Source organism: Felis catus, chromosome B4 (assembly GCF_018350175.1).
Source record: "Felis catus isolate Fca126 chromosome B4, F.catus_Fca126_mat1.0, whole genome shotgun sequence".
NCBI classification, from domain to species: Eukaryota; Metazoa; Chordata; class Mammalia; order Carnivora; family Felidae; genus Felis; species Felis catus.
In genome coordinates, this window is record NC_058374.1 from 62,523,052 (window position 1) to 62,548,779 (window position 25,728).

The window sequence follows — 25,728 nt, forward strand, 5'->3', positions numbered from 1 at the left end:
GCCATCATGCTTACCTGGATTATTGGTGTCGATACCAATGACACTAACAGGGCTCAGCTCTTGGTCTTTCCCTTCCAGAGTCTATTTTCTTTTCTTTTCTTTTTTTAAGTTTATTTATTTATTTAGAGAGCATGCGTGCACAAGCAGGGGAGAGGCAGAGAGACAGGGAGAGAATTCCAAGCAGAATCTGTAGGGCCATTGCAGAACCCAATGCAGGATTTGAACTCATGAACCATGAGATCATGCCCTGAGCTGAAATCAAGAGTTGGACGCTCAACTGACCGAGCCATGCAGGTGCCCCTATGGTCTATTTTCAATGAAACAACCAAAGTGATCCTTTTTAAGTCTGTCAGATCATGTTCCTTGTCTGCTCTAAGTCCTCCAATGACAATACATCTTGTAGTAAAATTCAAAAAAGTCCTTCTTATGTCTTAAGTCTGACCACGCTAACCATGACCATTTCCACCCATCACTTAGCTCTAGTGCTTTGATTCTACTGTTCCCCAGATATACCAAAAATTTTCCTGCCTCACATATGCCATTCCTTCTGCAAAGAATGTTCCTTCCCAAGATGACCATATGATTCCCTCCCACATCTTATTCAAGTCTTTGTTCAAATATCATCCTTATAATTAGGCTTTTCCTGAGCAACTTCTCTAATATTGCACAACCATCCCACCTTCTTGCTATGGTTTTCTGCATAGCGCTTACCACCTCCTACTATTATTTATAACGTTATTTGTATTACCCCTGTTCTCCATTTTCCAACTCATCTCCAAAGGAAGCATTTCTGTCTGTTTCATTCACTGCTTTATTTCTAGCACCTTAAACAGTGCTTGGCACATCTTAAAGCTTTGATAAAAATGTTTTGACTATTTGATGAAGGAAAGATACCAAGTCTTCAACAACCACTCAGCCAGTTATGAATATAGCTCCTGATCCTACAATTCTACTCAATTAGCTGCCATATCCAATGGCATTTTATCTCACCTCATTTTGCCTTCTGCAATATCTAACACTGATAACAACCGTTTTCGCCTTGAAAGTCTTTCCTGCAGAAATCTCTTCAATACTTCATTGTCTAAGTTGAATCACAGGTTCTCTTTGCTTGAGGGTAAATTGGCTGTCATCTGCATGTCTCTTAGCCCAATGTACAAATGCTTTCTACAACTTCACTGATAACCATCCATGCTTTTCTCAAATATCTACTTATAAAGGAAATTCATTACTCCTGAGGAAGGCCATTAGAAACTACCTTCTATTGCAGGGTGCCTGAGTAGCTCAGTCAGTTAAGCGTCTGACTCTTGATATTGGCTCAGGCCATGATTTCGTGGTTTGTGGGATTGAGCCCCACATCATACTACATGCTAACAGTGCAGAACCTGCTTGGGATTCTCTCTCTCCTTCTCTCTCTCTGCCCCTCCCCCCCTCAATTGAATAATATAAATTAAAAAAAAAAAAAAGAAACTACCTAATATTGGATTGAAATCTGCTTTCTCCTAACCTTCCAGCTCCTTATTCTCAGCTCTGCACTTCACTGGAGCAAGTCCAATTCTGCTTCTGTAGTAGATCCTCAGACAAGACAGTTCCTTCCTCCTCTCAAGTCTTCTTTGCATCAAAACCATTCCTGGTTCCTTCTACCATATCTCCCAAGATATCATTCCAAATTTCTTTCCATGTTAGCCATTGTCCTTCAGATAATTTCTAGCTTATCAATGCCTCTTTCTAAAGATTGTACCTGGAGACCCCTCCCAATGCCCCTGCCCAGGACTCTAATAAAATAGGACTCTCACTCTTATTCTAGATGCTATTTTCCTCAAAGTTTAAGCAAAAATGGCAAAGCCTTTATTGGTATTACATCACTAGGTTGACACACAGAAAGTCAACTTGGACTTTTTAAAATTTTATTTTAGAGATACAGTGTGCATACAACCTGGGGAAAGGGGGGAGAGAGGGAGAATCATAAGCAGCCTCCATTCTCAGTACAGAGCCCAATGCAGGACCTGGTCTCATGACCCTGGGATTATGATCTGAACTGAAATCAAGATTCAGACACTAAACCAAATGAGCCACCCAGGTGCTCCTCAACTTAAACTTTTAAGCCTTTTAAATATTGGCTGAAATTAAGCCACATTATTTCCTTTCTATATTTACAACAAATATCTACAGGTCATTATACATCCATTTTATAAATTATAATCTTGCCACCATTTTAGTTTCCCATTGCTTACAGCAAAAAAAATCTAATCGTCTCCTCATGGAATTTAAGACCCTCTATAACTAAGAGCTAACCAGCCTTTTTATCTTCGTTGTCCACTGCTATACCAGTTCTTATTTATGCTAACATTACTGTCCAGCTGTCCTGTGACTCACACTGTCCAAACAACCATGATATTCTCTACCTCCCTGACATTTCTTACACATTATCCCCTCTACGTGGCATGATATGTTGAAATCTCTTAGACACTAGAGCTACAAACAACTACATGAGCTATAAAATTATAACTATCCTTCAATGCGTAGTTTCAATACTATCCCCTTCACTAAAACATTCCTACCTCCATGTCTCCCAACCACGGTATAAACACACACATGCCTCACAAACCACTGCAATGCGAATTAGTCTTTCTATTTTCCAAAATACCACCCTATGCCTGGGTAGTGTGGATTATAAAGCTTATTGGTCTTGTTTTACAGTATAGTTTTTTTATCCAGCTCTTTCTTCTTACCAGATTATAAACTCACAGATCTATGATCTACCTTTGCGTATCTTTAAATGCTCATACAATTTTTAAAATTCAGAACACTTGAGGAAGTGAAATACTTGCAAAACTTATTTCTAAAGCTTAAAGATATCTTTAGAGGGGACAGAGTATGTAGAAAAAATTTAAAGACAGTGAAGCATATTCATCTCCAGCTATTTCCCATCTTCTGGGAAATAAAATATCACCATTATTACAGAAATAAGTAGGAAAGGCTTCATCACTAAATTCCCGTAACAATCTCACTAGCAGATGCTTTCAACATTGGATATTTGAAAACATCAATTCAGATAAGCTCCAATCTCAATACTACTTGTGCTGATGATTTGAATCGGTGGATAGCAGAAATACCAACCAGCAAATGTTTGCTAATCAGAAAATATCAGATGAAACATATAGACTTTTATGTTAAGCAGATTAAGAAATTGAAATACTAGACAAAATTCACAAAACATAGCCCCTTAAGTGGCCTGATATTGGGGGGCGGAAACCCAAGAATCATCCTACCTTGGATACGTACCAATTATGAGAACAGCTGCTTTCTTTGGAATGGTGGTAACGAATCTTCCCATTTTCTCCAAATAACACTGTTCTCTCAGATCTACAATCTTTCAAAATGTAGAAAAAAGTTGATTATTTACTTCAGCTATGAACAGAATTTCAAGATATATGATACATAGCTTGAAGCTTTGTAATTTATATAATTTATATTTATGGGAATGCATGTTTTTAGATGCTTTGACCTAGACACTGTACTCAGACTTCACGGAGATAATTTATAAATCATAATGTTCTTTTCTTTACCCAAGTTCTTCAGATTTAATATTCCTTTATCCAGCTTTTGCAAATCATGAGTCACATCGAGGTTTCAAATTTATATTACATGGCACTAATATGGCTTTCTCCCCCATCTCTCACTAGGATATCCTGGGTTATAATAAAATACCTTTGTATAAAAATACTAAAGTAAAAGTTCATAAGTTTTATATTTAAATTTTTTTATATTTAAATTTTTAATGTTTATTTTTGAGAGCGAGTGCACAAGTGGGGGAGGGGCAGGGAGAATGGGAGACACAGAATCTGAAGCATGCTCCTGGCTCTGAGCTGTCAGCACAGAGCCTGACACAGGGCTTGAACTCATGAACCATGAGATTATGACCTGAGCCGAATTCAGGTGCTTAACTGACCGAGCTACCCAGGTGCCCCGAAAGTACACAAATTTTAGCAGTGACATGTCAAGTCTCTATCATGCACTCAGCAATTTCAAATTCCAGTGTCACATTTTAATTGTTGGAAACTAGAAGAAATAGGCAACTGTGGCATGAGAAGCTTAGATGATGTTAAGGAAGTATTATTTAAATAAATTGTCACATTGTGCTATTATTTGACTGTGGAATTAACCATTACTGGCTGATTTCATTGCCATTTTAAAATATTGTTACTGTTAACCTTTGTTCAGGGCTTATTAATCCTTTTAACCTTCTCTTTCAGGTGATGAAAACTGAATAGAATTGCTACCAGGAGAGACTCTCCCTGTGCAGTAATGACAATGAACAGAACACTTTTACTCTGAGGTCCAAATCGGAGTGGCAAGCCTGCTCTAGTCAGAGGGAGCTCTGGTGCTCAGCTGGACCAGTTAACAGTGGTGCTTCTCGAATCATCAGCAAGGTGGCTGATCTTGGACTGCAATGAGGGAAGGCTGGAGGGAGCCCTGTGCTCTGACCCTCTGGCTCCCGGCCTTGAAACGACTTGCTTCTTGTACTGAACTGCTTGGACCTGTAAGTTGTGTGTCCTCACTCGCTCTGTTCTGCAAAGGCTGCCCTCTTGCGCAGGTGCTGTCCCTCTGCAAGGCAAACCTTGTATCCCTTGGGACTGAGCCCCTCTGCCTTGTCCTCAGTGCTCTGACAGCTCTCAGGGGCTTAGCTCACCTTGTAGCTTAGCTTAGCTCATCTTGCATCACTGGGCCAACATACTCCTCTGTCTTCCCAAATAGTAGGAAAGTTCCCTGAGGACAGGCTTGGCATCTCCAGACCCACATTTGTTTCCTAATTCTAGATTTTAGTGCTGCAAAACAAAGTAACCCTCTAAGGCCTCCCTTATTTTCCCCACTGTTGTCAAGTAAAATTAACAAAGGTGAGTGGGGAAAATGGGAGGTGAGTAATTTATTTTTACTGCTCTAAACTAGTTTAGGGGAAAAAGGTATGTCACCTGGATAAATGAAGCAAGAATCCTTTCTCAAAGACTATTTTTTAAAAAATCTCATCATTACAAAAAAAAAGACCCATATCTCATGAAAATCTACATGAACATAAACTTGAAGATTCAGGCTCTGTCCAAGTTAAGTTCAAGTTAAACTGAAAGAGATCAGTTCTCATGAATTCAGAGATTTAAGTTTATATACATTGGATTAGTAATTGAAAACCAGACAAAGTCATCCTTTCTTTTACAGCTTAGTTCTGATTATATCTGCAACATATCAGAATAACTACCCTTGAAATAAGCATGATCAATTTTTGATTTAGAACAAAAGGCAGAAGGATGAATTCACAGAAATTATACCTACCTGTGAATGTGTTCTGAGTGATAAAATCCATCAACTCAAACACCTTGGAGAAAATGCCAGGTGATGCCCTTCTATGGTTATTTCTTAAAGTCCAACCTCTAGTCCAACCAGCTCCCTGGGAAGTTATCCCAGCAAGGACCCAGATTCCATTGCCTCTTCTACAAACAAATGGACTTCCAGAGTCTCCCTTTTGTGGGACAGAAAAAGATGAAACTTGAAAATATTCACGAGTTAAAAGTATTTCGGCACAGGGGCGCCTGGGTGGTTCTGTTGGTTAGGTGTCCGACTTCGGCTCAGGTCATGATCTCACGGTCCATGAGTTCGAGCCCCGCATCGGGATCTGTGCTGACAGCTCAGAGCCTGAAGCCTGCTTCAGATTCTGTGTCTCCCTCTCTCTGACCCTCCCCCGTTCATGCTCTGTCTCTGTCTCAAAAATAAATTAACGTTAAAAAAAAAATAAAAAAAAAAAAGTATTTCAGCACAACAACAAACAGCACTCATCCCAAAGAGAGAAGTAGTAGAGGCATATATACCCACTGGTTACTATCAATCAACATTTTTTTAATCCATTTTTTTGCCTTTTCATCATTAGTTTCAAGGTACAGTCTTTTTGCCCAAATGTAACCTCCTTACAATTAGTGCCTGCAATCTTGTTGAGCTAACACTTAATTTTTCTCTTGCCCCTACTTGTTTGTGAACAACCACATGCATGCTGCAACCAGTGAAAGGAGCAGGGGTAATTGACAGGTACATTCTTCCGCTCTACTTTGCCATCTGGAATTGCTAGGAAAGACTGGGTCATATCCAAGCCTACAGCACCAGTGAATTGAGTCAAGTTCATGCAATGGCTGAAGGCTCTCAGAACAGAACAGAGGCCTAATTTTGTCCCAGGGGCTATATGTATAGGACTGTTGGTTCTCAGAGTAGAGGATAAAGAACCCATGATTTTAGGATCCTTTCTTTAATAATCCTTCATAATAATGTGGTGTTTTGGGAACATGGGTCAATTCTGTGCCAGACTTAAACCCTCTTCAAAAGGCAGAGAATTGAGGGTTTAACCACCCACCCCCCAAGGATTGCCTCTCAAGGATGCAGACAGGATAAAACACCCTTCATCTATCTGTGTCCCAATTTAGAAAGTGGGATAATTGTAAATTTCCATCTCTTCCCTTCCAAACTCTCCCGCTCCTTGTCCTGTCACCACCTGCCCCCTTGCTCCAGAACAAAAAAGTCAAGAAATTTTCCAACAGATAATTTTAGGGAGCTTCCTATAGCAGTTTCAAGCTGCTTGCTGGGGAAGAATAAAAACTCCCGACTCCTCCAATTTAAAAAAAAAGTGGTTTTCCAAGTAAATTATCTTCTCTGTCTAAAACTTAAAACTCATGTCTTTCACAAATTGGTCTCCTTTTCCTCTAACTTGTGAAGATCGGACTTCTTTATAAGCTACTGTAGTCAGCCTTGGGAGGTCATTCACAACATGTTTTAACCAACAGTTACTATAGCTGTGCCATCTTTGGTCAAACATTGTACCAACATTGCATTCTGCACTCAACACTTAAAAAAAAGTCACAATGTTTAACAAAAAGTGCAATGAAAAATAATTCACAGATAGACCTAATCAGATAGAGCCAAAGTGCTCTTGCACCATTGCATTAGGTTGGAAATGTTGAACCCCCCTCCCCATCTTCCCTCCTTCCATCTTCCCAAAAAGAGGGGTGGGGGTAAGAATGGGCACGGAACAGGAAAGAATGCTCTCAGGCCAGGTCAGGTAAACCTTTGCAGTAGAAGCATGGTGGAAAGATGAAGAAAAAAAGAATGTTGAAGCAATTATTCCCCAAAAGCAGCTCATGGGAAAAGGCAGAATCCACTATCACTTATATGATACTGAATAACTGGGCTGGCTTATGCTTTTTACCTGACAGGCCTCCTTTTCCCCATCAGGAAAACTGGCACACATCATGGTCCTCCCCAGGAGAGGAAAATTCATACCCGTCAGCACAGAATTACACATTCTGTCGTCCATGATGGGAAGCTCCACTTCTTGTAGGACATCTGAATACTCTGATGCTGTGGAGATGGACTGATGAGTTAGTCAACAATTGTCCTCACTGAAACAAATCAGTAAGAACCTACAAGTATGAAACTATTTCAACCATGTTTAGGGGCACCTGGGTGGCTCAGTTGGTTAAGCATCCAACTTCGGCTCAGGTCATGATCTCACAGTTTGTGAGCTCGAGCCCCGCTTTGGGCTCTGTGCTGACAGCTCAGAGCCTGGAGCCTACTTCAGATTCTGTGTCTCCCCCTTTCTCTACCCCTCCCCTGCTCACGCTCTGTGTCTGTCTCTCAATAATAAATAAATGTTAAAAAAAAAAAACCTATTTCAACCATGTTTAATCAAAATGTGGAAGTCCTTTTGTAAGGTGTGAATTATATTCTTTCCTAAAATCAGATATTGATAAAGGACATTTTTTTATTAGCACATTTTTTTTAAGGTAATATAGGCAATTGTATCTTTCCTAACCATATACTTCAAGTTTTCCTAAGTGGAAAACTTTAGTCAATAAAGCAGTATTTGTGAAATTCTTAATTTTGAAAAATCATAATATTAAAGACAAGGGAATTTAACTATTGTGACTATTTCCTGATTATCCCTTTACTGTATTCTTCTTCATCTGTCATAGTTACTGCTGGTTTTCTTTTTCTGACACATCATAACCAAAATGGTCAGCAGAAGTTTTATGTTGAGCCTTAGATACAGACATTTTTATGGTGAAAACAACAAGAAATTCTCACTGGATTATAACTCGGGAAAAAAACAAAAACAAAATAGGATAAATATATTACTCGTGGCCACTACAATTTCTGCTTCTAGTGGGCAAAGAAATCTAAAAATACTATATATTTTTTGATGCCTCTTACTCTCTGAAATCTTGCACCATCCACTGGTCATGCAAAGAAGCCCTGCGTCAAATTTATCATCTTTATGGGGAAGACAGATTGGCTGAACAGCAGTTCCTGGAAAAAGAAAATTTTAAGGTTCCTAGATAGGCAAGTGATGCTGAATATATTTAGAAAAGTAACATCCAGTTGTTTTCATGGCTTCCACACTTTCCCTCTAAATATAATATTGATATATATTTTAAGTTTTCCCCTCTCATAAAAAACTATTCCATATTTGTAGAAATTTAGAAAAATGCAGAAAAAGTAAAATAGGAAGAACATAATCCAGTGTTATACACACCACCTTGACCCTCCAAAACTAACATTTTAGGGTATACACTTGTCCTTTTTTTTTCCCTTCCAAGATTTTATTTAAATTCAAGTTAGTCTACATATAGTGTAGTATTGGTTTCAGTATAAGTCAGTGATTCCTCATTTACATATAATACCCAATGTTCATCCCAGCAAGTGCCGTCCTTAATACCTATCACCGATTTAGCCCAACCCCTCACCTACCTCCCCTCCAGCAACCCTCAGTTTGTTCTCTATCATTAAAAGTCTCCTATGGCTTGCCTTCCGCTCTGTTTTTATCTTATTTTCCCTTCCTTTCCCCTATGTTCATGTTTTGTTTCTTAAATTCCACATATAAGTGAAATCATGGTATCCGTCTTTCTCTGACTTCTTTTGCTTAGCAAAATAAACCCTAGCTCAACCCATGTCTTTGCAAATGACCATGATTTCAATCTTTTTGATGTCTGAGTGATAATATTCCATTGTATGTATATATGTGTATGTATGTATCTTTTTTTATCCATTCATCAGTTCATGGGCATTCCATAATCTGGCTATTGTTGATAGCGCTACTATACTGCTATAAACATTGGGATTTATGTACCCCTTTGAATCAGTGTTTTTGTATCCTTTGGATAAATAGTAGTGTAATTGTAGAGTCATAAGACAGTTCTATTTTTAACTTTTTGAGGGACATCCATACTGTTTTCCAGAATGGCTGCACCAGTTTATATTCCCACCAACAGTGCAAGAGGGTTCTCCTTTCTCCACATTCTCATCAACATTAATAGTTTCCTAACTTGTTAATTGTAGCCATTCTGACAGTTGTGAGGTGGTATCTCATTGTGGTTGTGATTTTTATTTCTCTGATGAGTGATGTTGAGCATCAACATCCAAATTTCTCCAAATTTCTCTTCCTTGGAGAAATGTCTGTTCATGTCTTCTGCCATTTCTTAACTCAATTATTTTTGGGGTGTTGAGTTTGGTAAGTTCTTTATAGATTTTAGATACTAGCCCTTTACCCAGGATGTCATTTGCAAGTATCTTCTCCATTCTGTAGGTTGCCTTTTAGTTTTGTTGATTATTTCCTTCACTGTGCTGAATCTTTTTATCTTAATGAAGTCCCAATGGTTCATTTTTGCTTTTGTTTCCCTTGCCGCCGGAGTCTAGTAAGAAGCTGCTATGGCCAAGGTCAAAGAGGTTGCTGCCTGTGTTCCCCTCTAGGATTTTGATGGTTTCCTATTTCACCTTTAGGTCTTTCATCCATTTTGAATTTACTTTTGTATATGGTGTAAGAAAGTGGTCCAGTTTTCCCAACAACCTTTGTTGAAGAGACTCTTTTTTCCATTGGATGTTCTTTGCTGCTTTGTCAAAGATTAATTGACCATATAGGCATGTGTCAATTTCTGGGTTCTATATTCTGTTCCACTGAGGGTATACCCTTGTTTCTAAAGGATAGTTTCCCCTAATGGTAATCCAGTACTACTATGTGGCAAGCACTTTTCTAGACTCCAGTAAATTAGCAGAAAGATAAATCCTTTACATACAAGGGTGTGTATTGGGGTAGCAGGAATGCAAATTATAAATAAAATAACTTATTTGGTTGTTAGGTAATATCACTCCGGAAAAATCAGAGTAGGGTAAAGAAGATCCAAAGTCTGGGGATTAGGGAAGATGGCATGGGAAATGTAGTTTTAAATATGATAGTCATGGCAAGTGCCTTTGAGTAGATAACATTTCTTTTAAGTAGGCTTCATACCTAGCCTAGAACCCAATGCAGGGCTTGAACTCACCACCCTGATATCAAGACCTGAGCTGAGATCAAGAGTCAGACACTTAATTTACTGAGCCACCCAGGTGCCCCTGAGCAGATGACATTTGAGTAAAGCCTTGAAACCAAGTGGTTATCTGAGCAGAAAGTATTTCAAGAAAATAAGAAACAGAATGGAAAGTCCCTGCAGTGGGACAATGTCATATATGCTTGAGAACAGTTGGCCAGAATAGCTGGAACAGATTAAGGGGAAAAAAAATAGTGAAAAAACAAAAAACAGGCTAGATCTAGGGCTAAGAGGACAGAGATGGCAAGTGATAAAAATATTGATTTCCATCTGAGTGTAATGAAGAACCACTGAAGTGTTTCGAACAGAGTGACATAATATAACCTAGATTTTAAAAAGTATTATTCTGGTTGTTAGGTTAATAATAATTAGGCTTTCAAAAGAGAAAGCTAAAGACAATTTAAGAGACCATTAAAATTAACCCAAGCAAGAAAGGATGGTAGCCTGGAACAGGATGATAAGAGTAGACCGGGTGAGGCAGAAGCCATGGGACTTTTGTGATGGATTAGGTACACAATGTGAGAGAAAGAAGATTTAAGACTGAGTGCAAAGTGTTTAGCTTAAACAACTGGAAGGGCAGAGCTGTCATTCATCAAGATCAAAGGCTATGGGTAAAGTAGATTTAGGATACAGGGGACAAGATTCTGTTTTAAACATATTAAGTTTGAGATGCCTATTAGCCATCCGGGTGGGTGACCAGTAGGCAGTTAGCTATACGACTCCTATTAATCGCAGCAGCATGTGTGATGGGTAACATTTGGGTTAGTCTTCAAGCAGATGATGTTTACAACCTTGAACCTGGATGAGAATACTAAAGGAGGGCAGATAGAGAAGAGGTCCAGGGACTGAGCACTCCAACAGAGGTCACAAAGAGGAGGAGGTATCATCATAGAAGACTAACAAAGGGTGCAAAAAGAGGTAGGAGGAAAACCAAGGGACTCCTGGAACTCAACTGAAGAAAATGTTTCCAGGGAGAGTGTGAGCCAGTCTGTCTAAACTCGTGCCAAGTAAGCTGAGGATTGAGAATTTACCTTTGAAATTTAGCAACATGGAGGGCAGTGCCTGCGACAAGAGCAGATTTGGTGGCAGGTCGGGGTGAAAGTCTAACTTGGATGTCTAACAGATATCTCAGACCTAATACACACAATTATGAGAACTGAGGAGAGGGAAACAACATACCTCCCATAAGTGGAACTTCATAGCTTTTCTATAAAGGGGAACAGGGAAAAGGGCAATAGTTTTTTTTTGGTCATAGGTGATGGGAATTCCAGCATCTAACTTGAATGAGGCTTGCTTGCTCATGATTACAGATCCTTCAGGGAACCTTCCATCCAGAGCCAAGATTCAAGCAGGTAAGTTTCCTGATACCCTCACTTTATGTGCCATATCTCTCTCTTTTTTCCCCCTGTCTTTCAAAGCATCACCTGTTGTGAAGTCAGGGGTTACATGGGAGACACAGATCAGATTCACCCATCCCCCACCTCTCCTGCCATATAGGCTCCTTGCATGACAAGTTAAAGCTCTAGGTTCTTAAAGATCAATGGGATGCCTCAAGGGAAGTGGCTTATTTCAATGCCTGGCCAATTCTTCTAGATTTGTGCTCCTTCATTGTTTTGGGTCACGGATCACTTTACTTTTTTGCATTAAAAACAAAAAGATTTTAAAATTTTTTTCTAAAATGTTTAGATTACCTGTGCTCAGTGTCAGATATCTAGTCCATAATGAGAGAAAGAAGTCTCTGAAAACATTTTCAAATGTCCCAAAGTCCCAGGCTGGAGCTGAGTATAAGTCTAGAATATAGCCCCGTCAAGACAAAAGACTTAAAATGCAGATTAAGTTAAGCATACAGAATTTGTGTCTGGGACTTTCAATCTTTACAGTGCTTTTATATGTTATAAACAAAATTTTAAGAAGGACAAAACTTAGCTATTCTAATATTACCAGATATACACAGAAATTAATTGTTAACTGGTACAGAATTAATAAAGCACACTTTTCTCCTACATTTTTAAAATATGCTAACTCCCCTTACTTACCAAACTTGACTTTGTGTTTTAAATACAGCAGTGCAATATCAGAGCTCATATATCCAAGTCTGTTGTACTCAGGATGGATAATCATTTTTGAAACAGGAATCTTCTGTTCTTGTTTACCCTCCGGAAAGAGGTTGTGCCCCCCAGTCACAGTCAGACTCTTAATTTGCTTCCTAAAACCAAAGAAAAACGTTCCAATAAGTATAGCTGTTTCCCCCAGGAAAGACGGTCTTGTTTTCACTCACTTAAATGAAAAGTGATTAATGTAACTTGAAGCATTTCTAAGTCTTCAAAGATGTACCTTTATTAATGATTACTACCAACTATCATAATTGCCTATAAATTATAGGGATCTGTAAAGTCACGGCTTTCCATCAGAGTGTTCACATTCTGTGAACCCTTTCCCCTCTCAACAATTGCAGTTCTGCATGAAATATTTAAGAGCAGCCTCTTTTTCTTTTTTTTGTACTAGTCTATATATGCTCTGTCATTTTTAACAAGATACAAAAGTTGTTCCTAGAACTGTCCTTTTCTTATTATCAGCATCTCTCTTAATCTAAGTATCGGTTCTTTTCACAGTATTGTTTTCCTCCTAATGACTGAAATTCATATTATTAAAACGTTGAAGCCTCCATTTAACAATAAATGTCAATAATTTATTAGAACAAGTAACCATCGCCCCCACCTCACACTAACTCCACAAATTATAGAGGACGTCTAGGATCTCTGGGGTCTCTAATTAGTAGAGTAGGAGGCACAGGAAATCTTGAGACAGATAAAGGTTTCCTGGGATCAGGAAGGTCAGTGAGTGGGTGGACGAGGTGGAAAAATTCAGAAAGGGATGGGGATTGAACTTTGCAGGGTATTTAGAGCTTCAAATCTCTCAGTCCCATTGCTAGGAGCCAAGTTTGCTAAGTAATGGAAATCCACAACTTACTCATTGAGGCCAACCAAGCAGTGTGCTGCTGTAACAACCAGATCATCTTGGATCAAGCTTCCTGCACAGAAGCGGTGCTCGCCTAATTTTAGGGAGACCTGCCGAGAAGAAAAGTATGAACACAACTAATATGCATCTCCCCGTGATGTCATCTCCTTTAGAAACACTTGAGGTCAACTCTCCTTGTATAACATTCTTAAGTTACCGATACAATCGGTTAGGAAGAGATTTCCCCCGAAGTAAACTTTTTGGCAGACAGGGTTGAATGGGCTTAAGAGAAAAATCACCTGTTAACCAGAGCTGTGATATTGGAAACCAGAGGAAAACGTCAGCATTTCTCATTCAAGAGCTCAGTGCTTTGGTTATCCTGACCTGCCACGGTTGTCCACCAACTGCTGAATCCCTCCAGCGAGTACTTCCAGAGAAGAACCCAGAATCCAAGACAGTTGTCCTACGTTCGACATCAACAGCAGGGATCCCACACTTCAGCCCTGTGTGTGAGAGAGAGCACCTGTGTGTGAGAGAGAGCACCTGTGTGTGTGAGAGAGCACCTGTGTGTGTGGGCACGCACCCGGAGCACCTCAGGTCAGGATTCCCTTGATCAAGACTCCACCTTCAGATTTTCCTGGCCTCACACAGATGTTCTGATATCACCGAGCAGCAGCAGACTATCCCTCTTTTTTTCTCAAGATTCTCCCAAGGCTGTCCCACAATTACCCCCTGTTGACTAGAACTTGCCTCGGGACTCCCCTGCCTCTTTATAGCCTGAGCTGCCTTAGGGAGTCCCCGGGGGCTTGGCGGGGGCGGGGCGGGTAGGATGAGCTCGCTTTCCCTCTGGGGATCGATTTGGGGGTTACTCTGGGAGGGTGAGCATTATGTAAATTAGGTGGTCATAGAACACCATTTGTTACTCAGAAAAAAGACATTTGGCTTTAAGTTACTATTCTAATTGGCGATTGTTCCGTGGAGAAGGCGCCTTAGCATAAGTGCCTAAAGCCTGGAACTCCAGAATCCAAAGAATTTCCAAAAGAAAACCTGGCGCAGGCCGGTCTTTGGGAACTTCTGGGCCTGTACCGGCCCCTCACCCTTCCCTCTCCGTGGCCGAGGGAGTAAGGAAGTCTCTCTCCCTCGCCAGCACTCAGCCCTGGGCCGCAGCCTCGGCGCCCAGGGTCCGGGGTCCGGGCTCACCTAGGCTTTGGGGGAGGCCGACGGCGAGCAACAGCAGCAGACCCGCCCCGGCCAGCGCCCGCATGGCCCCCACGCGCCGGGACTCCGCCCCGCTTCCTCCGCCGCAGCTGCGGAAAGCGGCGACAGCAGCGAGCCCCGCGGAGCGCCCGCCGCGCTCTTCACTCCTACGCGGGCGCCAATGAGCCGCACCTGCGGCGCCGGCCGGCTCACAGCTGTCTCCGCCCGCGCTCAACCCACGCGCGGCCGCCCCACGTTTCACAGCTACCCGCCTTCTGGCCTCGAGGTGGTCGCCGCTCACAGGTGTGCAGAGGGCCCTACCGTCAGATCCAGGTGATCTGGAATCTGATCAGTGGCCTGGAATGCTCAGCGCCAGGGAATTCTGGCCCAGACCCGGGAGTGTGGCCCAAACCCAGAGGCGAGGAAGCCCCCGACTCCTGGAAGCTTACTGAGGCATTAATAGCACTGCCCCTACTTCTAACAAGCTTGTGGAAGCCTTTGACATTCAAGAATTTCAAATAGAGTGGGTATGTGAGAGCTGGTTTACGCTGTCATCCCTTTTCCGGGTGGTTGTGTCATTAGCTTCAGTGGAATGGGCCAAAGCTGTAGGATCCATCATTTAAGATCATTAAAATGAATTCATCGGTAATACTATCATGTCAGCATTATTTCCCATAAATATTACTTTGTAATACGTTAGCTTGAGGTTGAGAGAGGAACAAAGCCAGAATTTGTAATGTATGTATATTTCATCAAAAAAATTAGAGCAAAGCTCGTGGACATTCTATATATAACTAACACCAATCTCTTAGGCCCAGTTGTCTTCTGTGAAAAATAGAAATAAAAGCTCCTTAAGGTAGGAGGTATACAGATTAGGGAGATAGGCAGTAGACGGACAGGAAAACAGAAGATAGTCAAGGTGGAGGGAATGCAGGTACAGGCAGGTGAGAATCAGCTGGGGCAATGACCCCTGTAAGGTAGCAGAAGATGAATGGGCACCTTTTGGTGAAAAGCTAAAAGAATGTAATTGGCCCTGAAACTTGAAAGTCTCCTTCTTATCTCATGAACCTAAAAGGGGTTTCTCGGATTTCTGTGTCCCATCTTACAACATTAAGGAAGCATTGTCCGATTAGAGGCACATGTGGTTAAATTAGTAGAAACTAAAGTAAAAACATTAGTTCCTCAGTCACACTAGGTATATTTCAAGGGCTCAATAGGCATCTGTGGCTAGCGCCTACCATATTGGAGAGCAGATACAGGAAACTGCCATCATCACAGATAGTTCTATTGGACTGCACTGCTCTTGAGAATAAATAGCAAGCACCATTTTATTTATTTATTTTAAATAAAGACGCCTTGGATAACAGTTTTAGTAGATGACTCCTGGGTTTGGGGCCTGGGTGTCCAGGGGACAGTTGGGAGGGAGCTCAGTAAGGTAAGCAGCCTTTCTGTGAAAACAAAGCCCTGCACCACCAGGGCTCCACGCTTGAGGACTGCAAAGGAAATCCGCAGGTATGGTGGCTGCCTGACCAATGCCACTCACCACCTCACCTTTAAAGTTTGCTTTCACTGTAGTGATCTTACAAGGATTATCAGAGCCATCCCTTGCCCCAGGGGCAAACTACTCTCCAATAAAAGCTCAGACCCTCCGGATGGACCCAAATACCTCTTTCTTCTTAGCAAAGAGTCAGATTAAAACCATTACAAAGCTGTTACCAAACAAAATGGGAGAGGGAAAGAAAAATGCTCATGTGATGTGCAAGTATAGTTGGACCCACAGTGTTCAAGTTCATGGCTAACCTTTACATGGGGCTTGTAGACTCCGTCAGTTTGCACTCCTCTGCACATGATGCACACACAGCTTTGCAGGATATTTAGTGATTTCTTTCATACCCAGAAGTCTCCATGGGGTTGGGCATGGTCTCATTTCCTGTTACAGAACAGCTCTCTTTGTTTCCAGAGTTCAACACTCACAGCCTGAAGTGAGACCTTGTCCTTTTATGAGGATTGGTCCCTTATAGGCCTACCAAAATAATGCCTTCCCATTAAATAGGACAAGAGCTATTCAATATGAATTGTACACCTATTTGATAGGTTGTTCGTTTTAAATTTGCTAATAAGATGATGGTTTAAGTATAAGTTGAGTTTGTGGTGATGTCACAGCATCTAAATGGAAATATTCATACACACACGTAAGGGAAGGATGTCAAGAAGGGACAGTGGGCTGAACTATCCCAGATTGGATTTGTGATGTATGAGAAATCTGCCTTTAATGTGAACATATCTTCATCATGGCAGGATACGCTCCTATTGGAGGCCTTCCAAGACCCTTAATGAAGCCCCACCTCTAAGGATAGTTGTACAATTAGGAGTGTTAGTGACTAACCTATGAGCAATGAGCAAATCATGGGCAGATAATGTTTTGTGTAAAAAAATTTTCCCATCCAGACTAAACCACTGATGTAAACGCTAGAACCCTCTCCCATGTCCCACAAGGGATTTTGCACTAAGATTCAGCACTAAGGGGATTATTGGTGATCTCAGAAACAGCAATTACTTGCATGTTTGTTGCAGGGACAGATCACTATGAAGCAGAGAGAATGTGAAGGATGGAGGTAGAAAAAACAGGTGAAGACAATTCACTCAAATAGTTTGGCTGAGAAGGAAGAAAGACATGGTAGCAGCTAGAGATGAAAAGAAATACAGCAAGGACTTCATTTTTATTTCCAAATGATTTTGATGGTGGTTATCAGTATATGTGTTTTAAAACAGAAGAGAATTCACAAGGGCCAGTAGAAGGAAGAAGTTAAAGATGAAAAAGAGAGGTTAAGGGATGGGATGAAGCTTCACAAGAGGCAAAATCCAGAGCCTAGGGCCCTCTTATTCCACTGTAGTAATAGGAGCGGGAAGAATTGAGTACAGGTGAGTTTGTAGAATGAGTATAGGATACTGAGAGAATATGTTTTCTACTTTCGCTTATTCTGTGAAGAGGTGAAGACATCTACTCAGCAAGATGAGAGGAAGAGATCAGGACTGCATAAGGACTAAATCGTCATTGTGAGGTGTGCAAAAGAGCAGACATGAAGCACACAGAACAATGCAGTGAGTGAATGAATGAATGAATGAATGAATGAATCAGGGAAGGAAGGAAGTTTTTTTTCTTTTAAAGCAGACCCATCTAGTGACATGGATTTCAATGGGTACTAATCACAGAGCACTTGAGAGACTGAAAGAGACATAATTATTTTCATTATATTTTATATAAAATAAACATTTACATAAATTTTATTTTGGAAAGACCTAGGCAAAGTGTACATAATTGGACTTAAATGGGAGAAATACTTTATGGGAAGTAGATTTCTAACTGGCACAACGAAAGTAACAAAAATGTACATTTATATACAACTGATCAAAGTAGGAAACAAAAACATGAACAAAGAACAGGCTGCAAGACATTTTCTCCCTGATAAAAGGAGGGATCTGCAAGGCAAATAATTTCCACGTTAGAAAAGCAAGCCATGGCTTCTACAGATATTTTAATTCCTTAGGAGGAAATTTTTAAAAATACTTTTTCCCCAGAAACATAACAAAATCACTTCATTTTCATGTGTACAGACTGCAAAATAAGAGTGTCTCTGCCATGTTAAAGCACTTGGGCAGTGCAGTCCCTTTTATGGTTGTTTGTGTATGTGTTTTGTTGCGGTGATTATCTTAAGAATTTCTAAAATGAAGGGCAACACTAATCAGTTATCTCTTCGATGTAAAGGGCTTTCAATCTGGATTCAGGAGACACTTAGAGCTTGATAGTTTCACAGAACGAACTAGTCTCTCACTGGGTGAAAAACATGACTGAAACACCAGGCAGCCTGCCCAGGGTGAGGCAGTTCCTCCAGGGCAGTACAGGTCTACCACCCAGATTTCCAGATTCTTGGACTGGTGCACCCCTCTTTGGGCTAGCAAGGCAACCCCAAAAGCATGTTATACACACTGGAAACTTCCCAATGTGACATAAATACACTCCACTTGAACCACCTGAGAATGGGAAGAAACTCCGGGATTTCTGGACATAGACATGTCTTTCCATTTTGGGGTAAATGATGATCTACACTTACAAACTAATCGTGACCATATATTGTGATGGACACTGATTTTACAAGCTACATGCCCTAAAAGATTTTAACTGAAAGGATCTTTGGTGATAAAAAGAACACATTTTTATATGAGCCATTTGACTGACATGAATATCATCAATTCTGTTGCATCATTTTATTTTGCTGATATTAAACCACTCCTTTGATTATAGTTATTTTATTTCTTCCCTTTAAGTTAATGGCTCCTAAAAACAAAAATAATGGAGGAAGTGCTATTTTTTGAAGAACTGTTCAACATATTTTTTTACATCAAAACTTCAAGAATAATTATAAAAGTTATAATGTTTCCTTGTGTGTGTGTGTGTGTGTGTGTGTGTGTGTGTGTGTGTGTGTATTTGGCATTGTAAGCTTTTATCTTAATTGCAGCCTAAATGCAAGATTTGATAGGTCTATACTCTTTTAAAATGCCAAAAGATGTCAGATAATTACATTTTGTCATCGTTGGGATAACAACATGCCATTTAATCAAAGTAAATGTGATCTGGAAACTAGGTGAAATATTAAAAACAAACAAACCACCTACAACTACATTTGCCTTGATTGTTGTTACTAATATCCTATAGGTTGATTAACGTAAGAGGCAAATCCTTAACACATCAGAGCAAAAGTTTTTTCATTTTCCCCTCAAAAACTGATTCTAATGAGTACAATTAAGAAATAATTAACCAAAGTTTACATGCGTATAACCAAAAGAGAGACGTAGGTTTAGGAATATACTCTATGCCATGAACACCTTCTGAGTTTTGCATACTGGGTGACTTGTCTGGTGTATACAAATGGCAATTCCTCTCCATCTGAGGACCAAGAATTCTAAAAATGTAAGGTCAAATTATAGTCCAACTGCCACAAGTGCAAATTACCCTACCCAACCGACCTGTCTGTCAATCTTGAAACAATAGTCTCAACCAATCAACTGTGCCATAAATTATTCTTTAGAATTCTTTGGCTCATTGTAGCCTAGATTTAAAAGCACAACTTGAGAAGGGTTATAAAAGTCCATTAAAGTTGTTAGCCCACAGTGGTTCCGCAGCCTAGCTGCATATTAGCATCTTAACCTGGGCAGCCAGCATCTCAGAGATTTCCAAAAGTCCCCAGGTGATCCTACAGCCCAGCCAGGCTTGAGAGCCTGTATGTGTGAGGGATTAGTTCTCAACTATCAGCTGAATGTGGCTTGTCAACCTGAGGGGCCTGGAATGTTTAATAGAGACAGTAAGAAACCACACATTTGTTTTTATTCCCCCTCCAATTATAGCTTTTGTAGGTGGGTTTGTATAGAACAGTTTGGATTTTCTCATTTAGTCCCATTGAAGAGCAGTTGCCCAGAAGCATCGTGCAACCACTATAAACCCCTGCATCAGATGAGGTATGACCTGTGACAAATGTCAGAGTCTCATGCTAGGGGCTGTGAAGTATTATAGGAAGTTGTAATTAAAGTGCCAACAATCCTCTTTGTTTTACGATAGACCTCAAAACAAATAAGCCCAAAAGAATATATCTCAGGATTCCCTAAAATAAAATTTCCTTTCCTCCAAGGCATTTAATCTTTGGTTTAGTTTACCTATGTTACATCATGGGACCATGTTTTATGAATACAGACTGAAAACATCTGGATCATTAAAAAAATTCTGAATAATTCTTAGGGTTGAAATAAATTGGTAAAGCCATTGTCATGGTTCCTGTGTCAAGGGACTGTCATTTCCTGGGAATTTTAAAGACAAGGAGAACTGGTTCTAGGTAGGACAGAAGGACAGGTTAGATAGACTGGCAGTAAGAGGGGAACAGACGTACACAAGGAACTTGAAATGTAGCTGAGAAAAAAAAGCAAATGCTGCCCAGAGTAACACAGTCACAAATAAAACTGATCACCAGATCAAGTGTTCACCCAGACTAAAGCAACTCCTGTCTTGTCCTCAGTCAACTTCCCTCCCGCTGAGGATACCCTACATATTTAAGGGTCCAGCGCAAAATGGTATTGCAGGATTCGTCGTTAAAAAAATTATTAAGAATTTCAAGCAGAGCCTTTGACCAAGCATGGGTGCCTGAGTGCAGGACCCTGAGGGGCCACATGAAGTGCATGCTCATGAAGCTGGCTCTGAGACTCCATCTCAGAAAGGGCTATCAACTCATGCCAAGCATGCTTTTATTAAGGGCAATCTAGATAGATCTCCATGACTAGCCTGCTTTTACTGATAAGAATGAGTATTATTTTCATGTTACAAGAACCAAATAAAAATAGTTATAAAATACACTTAATATCTTTGAAAAATAACATGTGATTTATTTTCTTATAGGCACTATTTAACTATGAAAACTATTTCATTGGCTACATCTCAGTGACATTATTAAATCAGGATAAAAATATCTGACCCAACAAACAGTGCTTACTTTTAACGTTCAAAGAGTTGCCAGTGTGTGCACACAGAATGAGGCAGAGTGATAGTGAGAAGGGGAGGGGGAGGAGGGACAGAATGAAAGGAGAGATTGAGGGGAGGGGGAGAGACAGAGAGAGACAGAAAGACATGGGGAGAGAGAAAAGCACCCAAAAGAAGATAGAAGAAGTCTCCTGAAGGTCATGTGACCCCTTCCCTTAAAAACTTTTACCTGTGACTGCCATTTCAATTATTCCCACTAATGGACCCTCATACCTTTAGCAGCACTTCAAGTAAGGCTGAGAAAAAAAAAAGCTTTTCAAAACTTGGGGCTTAGTCTTTTCCATTAATTTCCTAAGTGTGAGTTTTGGTTACAGGTTATTTTAAAAAGTTGTGATTAGAGTCTTAGATACTGTTTTTAGCTAGGCTTATGCTTTTCAATTTGGGAGTGGGCTGATCATTCAAAATAAACTCTAGTACATTTCTTGGCCTTAGGACTACACAAGTATAATTTTGAAGACAAGAAAAATATTTTAAATAAAATTTTGGAAAAGGTTATGATATATAAGGCTAAAAGGACTATTAGAAACCAAAGATCATAGTGGTAATACATATATTATTGGATTATTGATGCATACAAATACATGTATGCCAATTCAAATTCTGTAATCCTTTGCATTTAAAGTATTCCTTCCATCATCCCTTTCCAAAGAAGTTTTTTTTTAACTAGACTTACCTTGACAAAAAGATAACAACATAGAGGGGCAGTGTTTCCTGATACTGTGTTGAGAAGAAACAGACTTTTTACCCTGCCCTGGTCTGAGCACGTGAAATCTGAGTGCCTTCAGGCTACTATATGTTTAGGCCACCTGGCCCAGGGCTGTGAACAGCACTTGGTGGTTGTTCTTCCTCCTCCTTTTCCCCTTCTTCTTCTTCTTCTTCTTCTTCTTCTTCTTCTTCTTCTTCTTCTTCTTCAAGGTTATAATGATGGCCAAATTAGAATCAGGTGTTCCAATTTCTTCACTTCCAAAATATATTACCACCCAAACACTGATGTCTGATTCTTAATTTCTTTAGCTTCAGCAAGTGAATAATCAATACAAAATTTTTGAGGGGCTGTTAAAACTTAACTACTTTGTAATTCAGATTTGTAATTTTTGTATGATCAGTTCTGAAAGCTACTATTAAAACCAGTATGTACAGGAAAAAATGTGTGTACACATATATATTAAATATTTTATAAGTTATGAAATAAATAACACTAAAAAACAAAGGTCAAATTGTAAATTCAACTTTGCTACCTCTATCTTTTAAATATAAATATATATTTTTTAAATTACAAATTGAGATTTTTCCCCTAGATTTTTTCCGCATTCTCCATGAAATCTCCAAAATTATAAATACAGAACCAAGAACTCCAAGTTTCCATCACTCATGTTCTAAGTGCAGAATTCTCATTGAGACCCAGTAGACAAATCAATAGAGCTCCCTTTCCATCTGTTTATAGTCTGTGAAGATTTCTGTGATATACTGTAAAGATTTGTCAATGGTTAAATATAGTTTTCAAAAAAATAATAAATCTCTGGATGACTGAAAGTTAAGATAACAAAGTAGAACATTTCTCTTAGTTAATATCTTTAATATTTCTCATGTAGAATATACTATTTTTTCTCCACCAAAATAACAATATATGTGGAGGCAGAAACATTTATGATTCTAAAAGCACTTCTGAAATCTTAGAGCAGAACCACTACTCTAGTAATATTTGTAATAAAATTAAAATAATCTTAAACATTTCCATAAAGAATTAGGGGTACCAAGATCCTTCATTTTCCCCTAGGGATAAGAATACACATACACAATTCCAGAAGCTTCCTTTTTTTTGATATATTAGGCAACAGGAAAAGATTGCATCAGAGTGGAATTTAATTTACTCTTCAATTGGGCTCTAGGGGGATTATCCCCAGGGGAATATAGGCAGCGCTCAAGAGCCCTTTCCCCCATATATTTCAGAAGATTCTACACAAACTATTACTCATCTCCAGTTCTGGAGAATTCAATGAGCTACCTCTTGGTGGAGTTTCCCAAATGGTTATCCCAGAGATTTTATTCTCTTTGAAAAAACTCATTAAGAAGAGCTGCTCTCCCTTCGTAGCATTTCAAGCCCCTGTATTTCTGGGACATAAAAGTCTACACTAAGAGATGGAATTAGCTTCTCAGGCTGGGAAAGCAGAGAAATAGACGAAGGGAAATCTGGAATTAAAGCCAACAAAAATCTGCAAAACGTGTAGTAGTTGTTTTCCTTCCTCTCAGGCCTGGCTCTTGCTTGCTCTTTCAGTCTTCTTCCATGGAAATGCAAGTCCCTCAGCACTGAGGTGCCAGCGGGTGTCCCTAAATGTGCCCCCCTGAACGCAGAGAGACAGGAAAGCTTCTTTGTTGCCCCCCTGCTGCTGTGAAAGCGAGCCTGCATCACTTTTTCCTCTTCCAGAGGCACCAGCACTGTCCCTCGAGACTGGTTCCAGTGCTGCTTATGTTTGATCCTTTTCTCGAACTTCTTGTAATCGTTTTTCTAGGCGATCCAGTTTGGCGAGATTTTCCTGCAGCAGTTTGCTGTCTGGAACCAGCTGTAAGGCTCTCTCATAATAAGCTCTTGCGGACACATAGTTTCCCTGTGGGGAAAAGAAAGGGAACAATGATCTATTCTGACCCACTGGAACGCTCTTGGAGAACAGGGAGACCAGGAAACAGACCTTCTGGCCCAGTTGAACACATATGTCCTCAGAAGGAACCCCTGACTGCATGGGCAATTTTATCCTTATCTGTTGGTGCTTTCGGAGAATCCATTTGTTTTAAGTACCAGGCCAGCTGGAGAATGTGAGGGATGAGAGTTATAGTGTAAGGTGAAATGGCAAAAAACCAGATTTTCAATTCTACTAATGTAGGGCATGAGGCTGTCATTTCATAATGGAACTATTCCTTAGTAATCACATGGAGCCATGGCTAGACATTCAGAGAGAGAAAGAGGAGAGAAAGACGGAATGGAGGGAGATCTGTGGGAAATGTTTTTGAAACTGCACAAGTTATGATGATTAAATAGGAATCCACTGTAACTCTTTAGTGGTAGAAGTTATTTGCATCTCCAGCTTAAGACATAAAAGCAACTTTTGCCTAATACAGGCTGTAACGGAAATGTAAGTTTTTATGTAATGAAAAGAACTTATAGGAATATGGGGTTAAATTTACCCAAGGCGTGTGACAATACGTACCTGCTGGATCCTCGTAAAGCAGGAAGGAAGGCACGTCACCCTGGACCTGCTAAAGACACCTATCACCACCCTCTGTTGACCCCTATCTGCTTTGTTCAATGGCTTTCTAACTGGAAACCATGTGTGCCCCGTCCCAGATGGTTCTGAGCAAATTAGTCACAATTCTTGTTTTCCAGGACCCTTTCTGCAACTAAATTTTACCTTCCTTATTTGGTCCACCCTCTTTCAGATCCGTGTCCTGCCATGTCTCCTAACTATGACTGTTAGTGTTCTCTCCATTCCCCCAAATTTCAGTTTGCTCTATTTTATGCTCAATTACAGCTCCATGTGGAAGAAAACCGGTTACGCTCTGAATTCCCATCACAATTTAAAACAGCATTTCTAAGTGAAAGTACTAGGTCGAGACTAGCAACTAATATTCACTGAATGCTGAACTATCTTCCAGCTGCGTTACTACATGTTAAGAGCTTGGACACTGCCTGACGCACAGTGAACACTCAATCTGATGCTACCATTGTTGTCATTATTAAAAGACCATCCAGGTTTATGCAGACACTGTCCACTTAGAGCACTCGCTCGCCATAGTGGTGAAAAGGAGGGTGGAAATGGCAGGAAAGGAAAACATTTCTGATTATCAACCTTGATTCTCCCAAGAGGCTAAACAGAATTCTGAACAAGTGAGAACCTGGGTTTGCTACATTCAATTATTATTTTTTTCAACTCCAGCATTTATTTATTTTTTTTTAAATTTTTTTTTCAACGTTTATTTATTTTTGGGACAGAGAGAGACAGAGCATGAACAGGTGAGGGGCAGAGAGAGAGGGAGACACAGAATCGGAAACAGGCTCCAGGCTCTGAGCCATCAGCCCAGAGCCCGACGCGGGGCTCGAACTCACGGACCGCGAGATTGTGACCTGGCTTAAGTCGGACGCTTAACCGACTGCGCCACCCAGGCGCCCCTCAACTCCAGCATTTAACTTCCAAGTGTCTTGTGATGTGTATCAGGCTTAGCACACACATGCAGATGACTGAACATGTGTGCTCTCAAAATATGCTTGTACTTCAGCTGACCTGGAAGTTGCTCTTCCAAGAGTTTTCCCTGAATTTAGCCCTCAGTCCGGTGTGTTGGCATTTCCTTCTTTGATCACCAGCTTTCTTTATCCTTTCATATAAAATGTACTCCTAGAGTTATCTTTTCTTCCTCAAATTGCTCTTTTCTTGATTAAACTGGAAGCCTTATTATTACTCTTTAAAAGTTATATCCCTTGATTCAATTCTGATGCTAAGGTAGCAATTCTGAATGATCTGATTTCTAGGAATATGCTGTCTACACTATGGGAGTCACTGACCCCACATGGCTATCTAAATTGAAATCAATTATGATAAATTTAAA

General features: G+C 40.1%; 2 protein-coding genes across 10 annotated transcripts in view; both read right to left on the reverse strand.

Annotated features, from left to right (window-relative positions):
* OVCH1 (ovochymase 1) overlaps positions 1 to 14,786 on the reverse strand; it is an 82,665-nt gene extending 67,879 nt beyond the window's left edge. Inside the window, exons 1-8 of one of the 7 annotated variants that reach the window (XM_045061607.1) lie at positions 14,553 to 14,786; positions 13,737 to 13,855; positions 13,365 to 13,462; positions 12,431 to 12,600; positions 8,245 to 8,340; positions 7,241 to 7,392; positions 5,326 to 5,512; positions 3,283 to 3,370 (exon numbers count right to left, since the gene is read on the reverse strand). In XM_045061607.1, coding sequence (XP_044917542.1) covers positions 3,283 to 3,370; positions 5,326 to 5,512; positions 7,241 to 7,392; positions 8,245 to 8,340; positions 12,431 to 12,600; positions 13,365 to 13,462; positions 13,737 to 13,855; positions 14,553 to 14,616 — 974 coding nt within the window. In that variant the 5' untranslated portion in view covers positions 14,617 to 14,786. Of the gene's footprint in view, positions 1 to 3,282; positions 3,371 to 5,325; positions 5,513 to 7,240; positions 7,393 to 8,244; positions 8,341 to 12,430; positions 12,601 to 13,364; positions 13,463 to 13,651; positions 13,856 to 13,935; positions 14,481 to 14,552 lie in introns of those variants that run through there. The other 6 variants (XM_045061609.1, XM_045061608.1, XM_045061605.1 and 3 more) reach the window with 6 other exon arrangements.
* Positions 14,787 to 17,781: 2,995 nt separating this feature from the next.
* The window catches only part of TMTC1 (transmembrane O-mannosyltransferase targeting cadherins 1), a 278,157-nt gene continuing 270,210 nt past the window's right edge, over positions 17,782 to 25,728 (reverse strand). For all 3 annotated transcript variants that reach the window (XM_045061612.1, XM_045061614.1, XM_023256892.2), the window contains one exon: positions 17,782 to 23,738. In XM_045061612.1, coding sequence (XP_044917547.1) covers positions 23,598 to 23,738 — 141 coding nt within the window. In that variant the 3' untranslated portion in view covers positions 17,782 to 23,597. The remainder of the gene's footprint in view (positions 23,739 to 25,728) is intronic.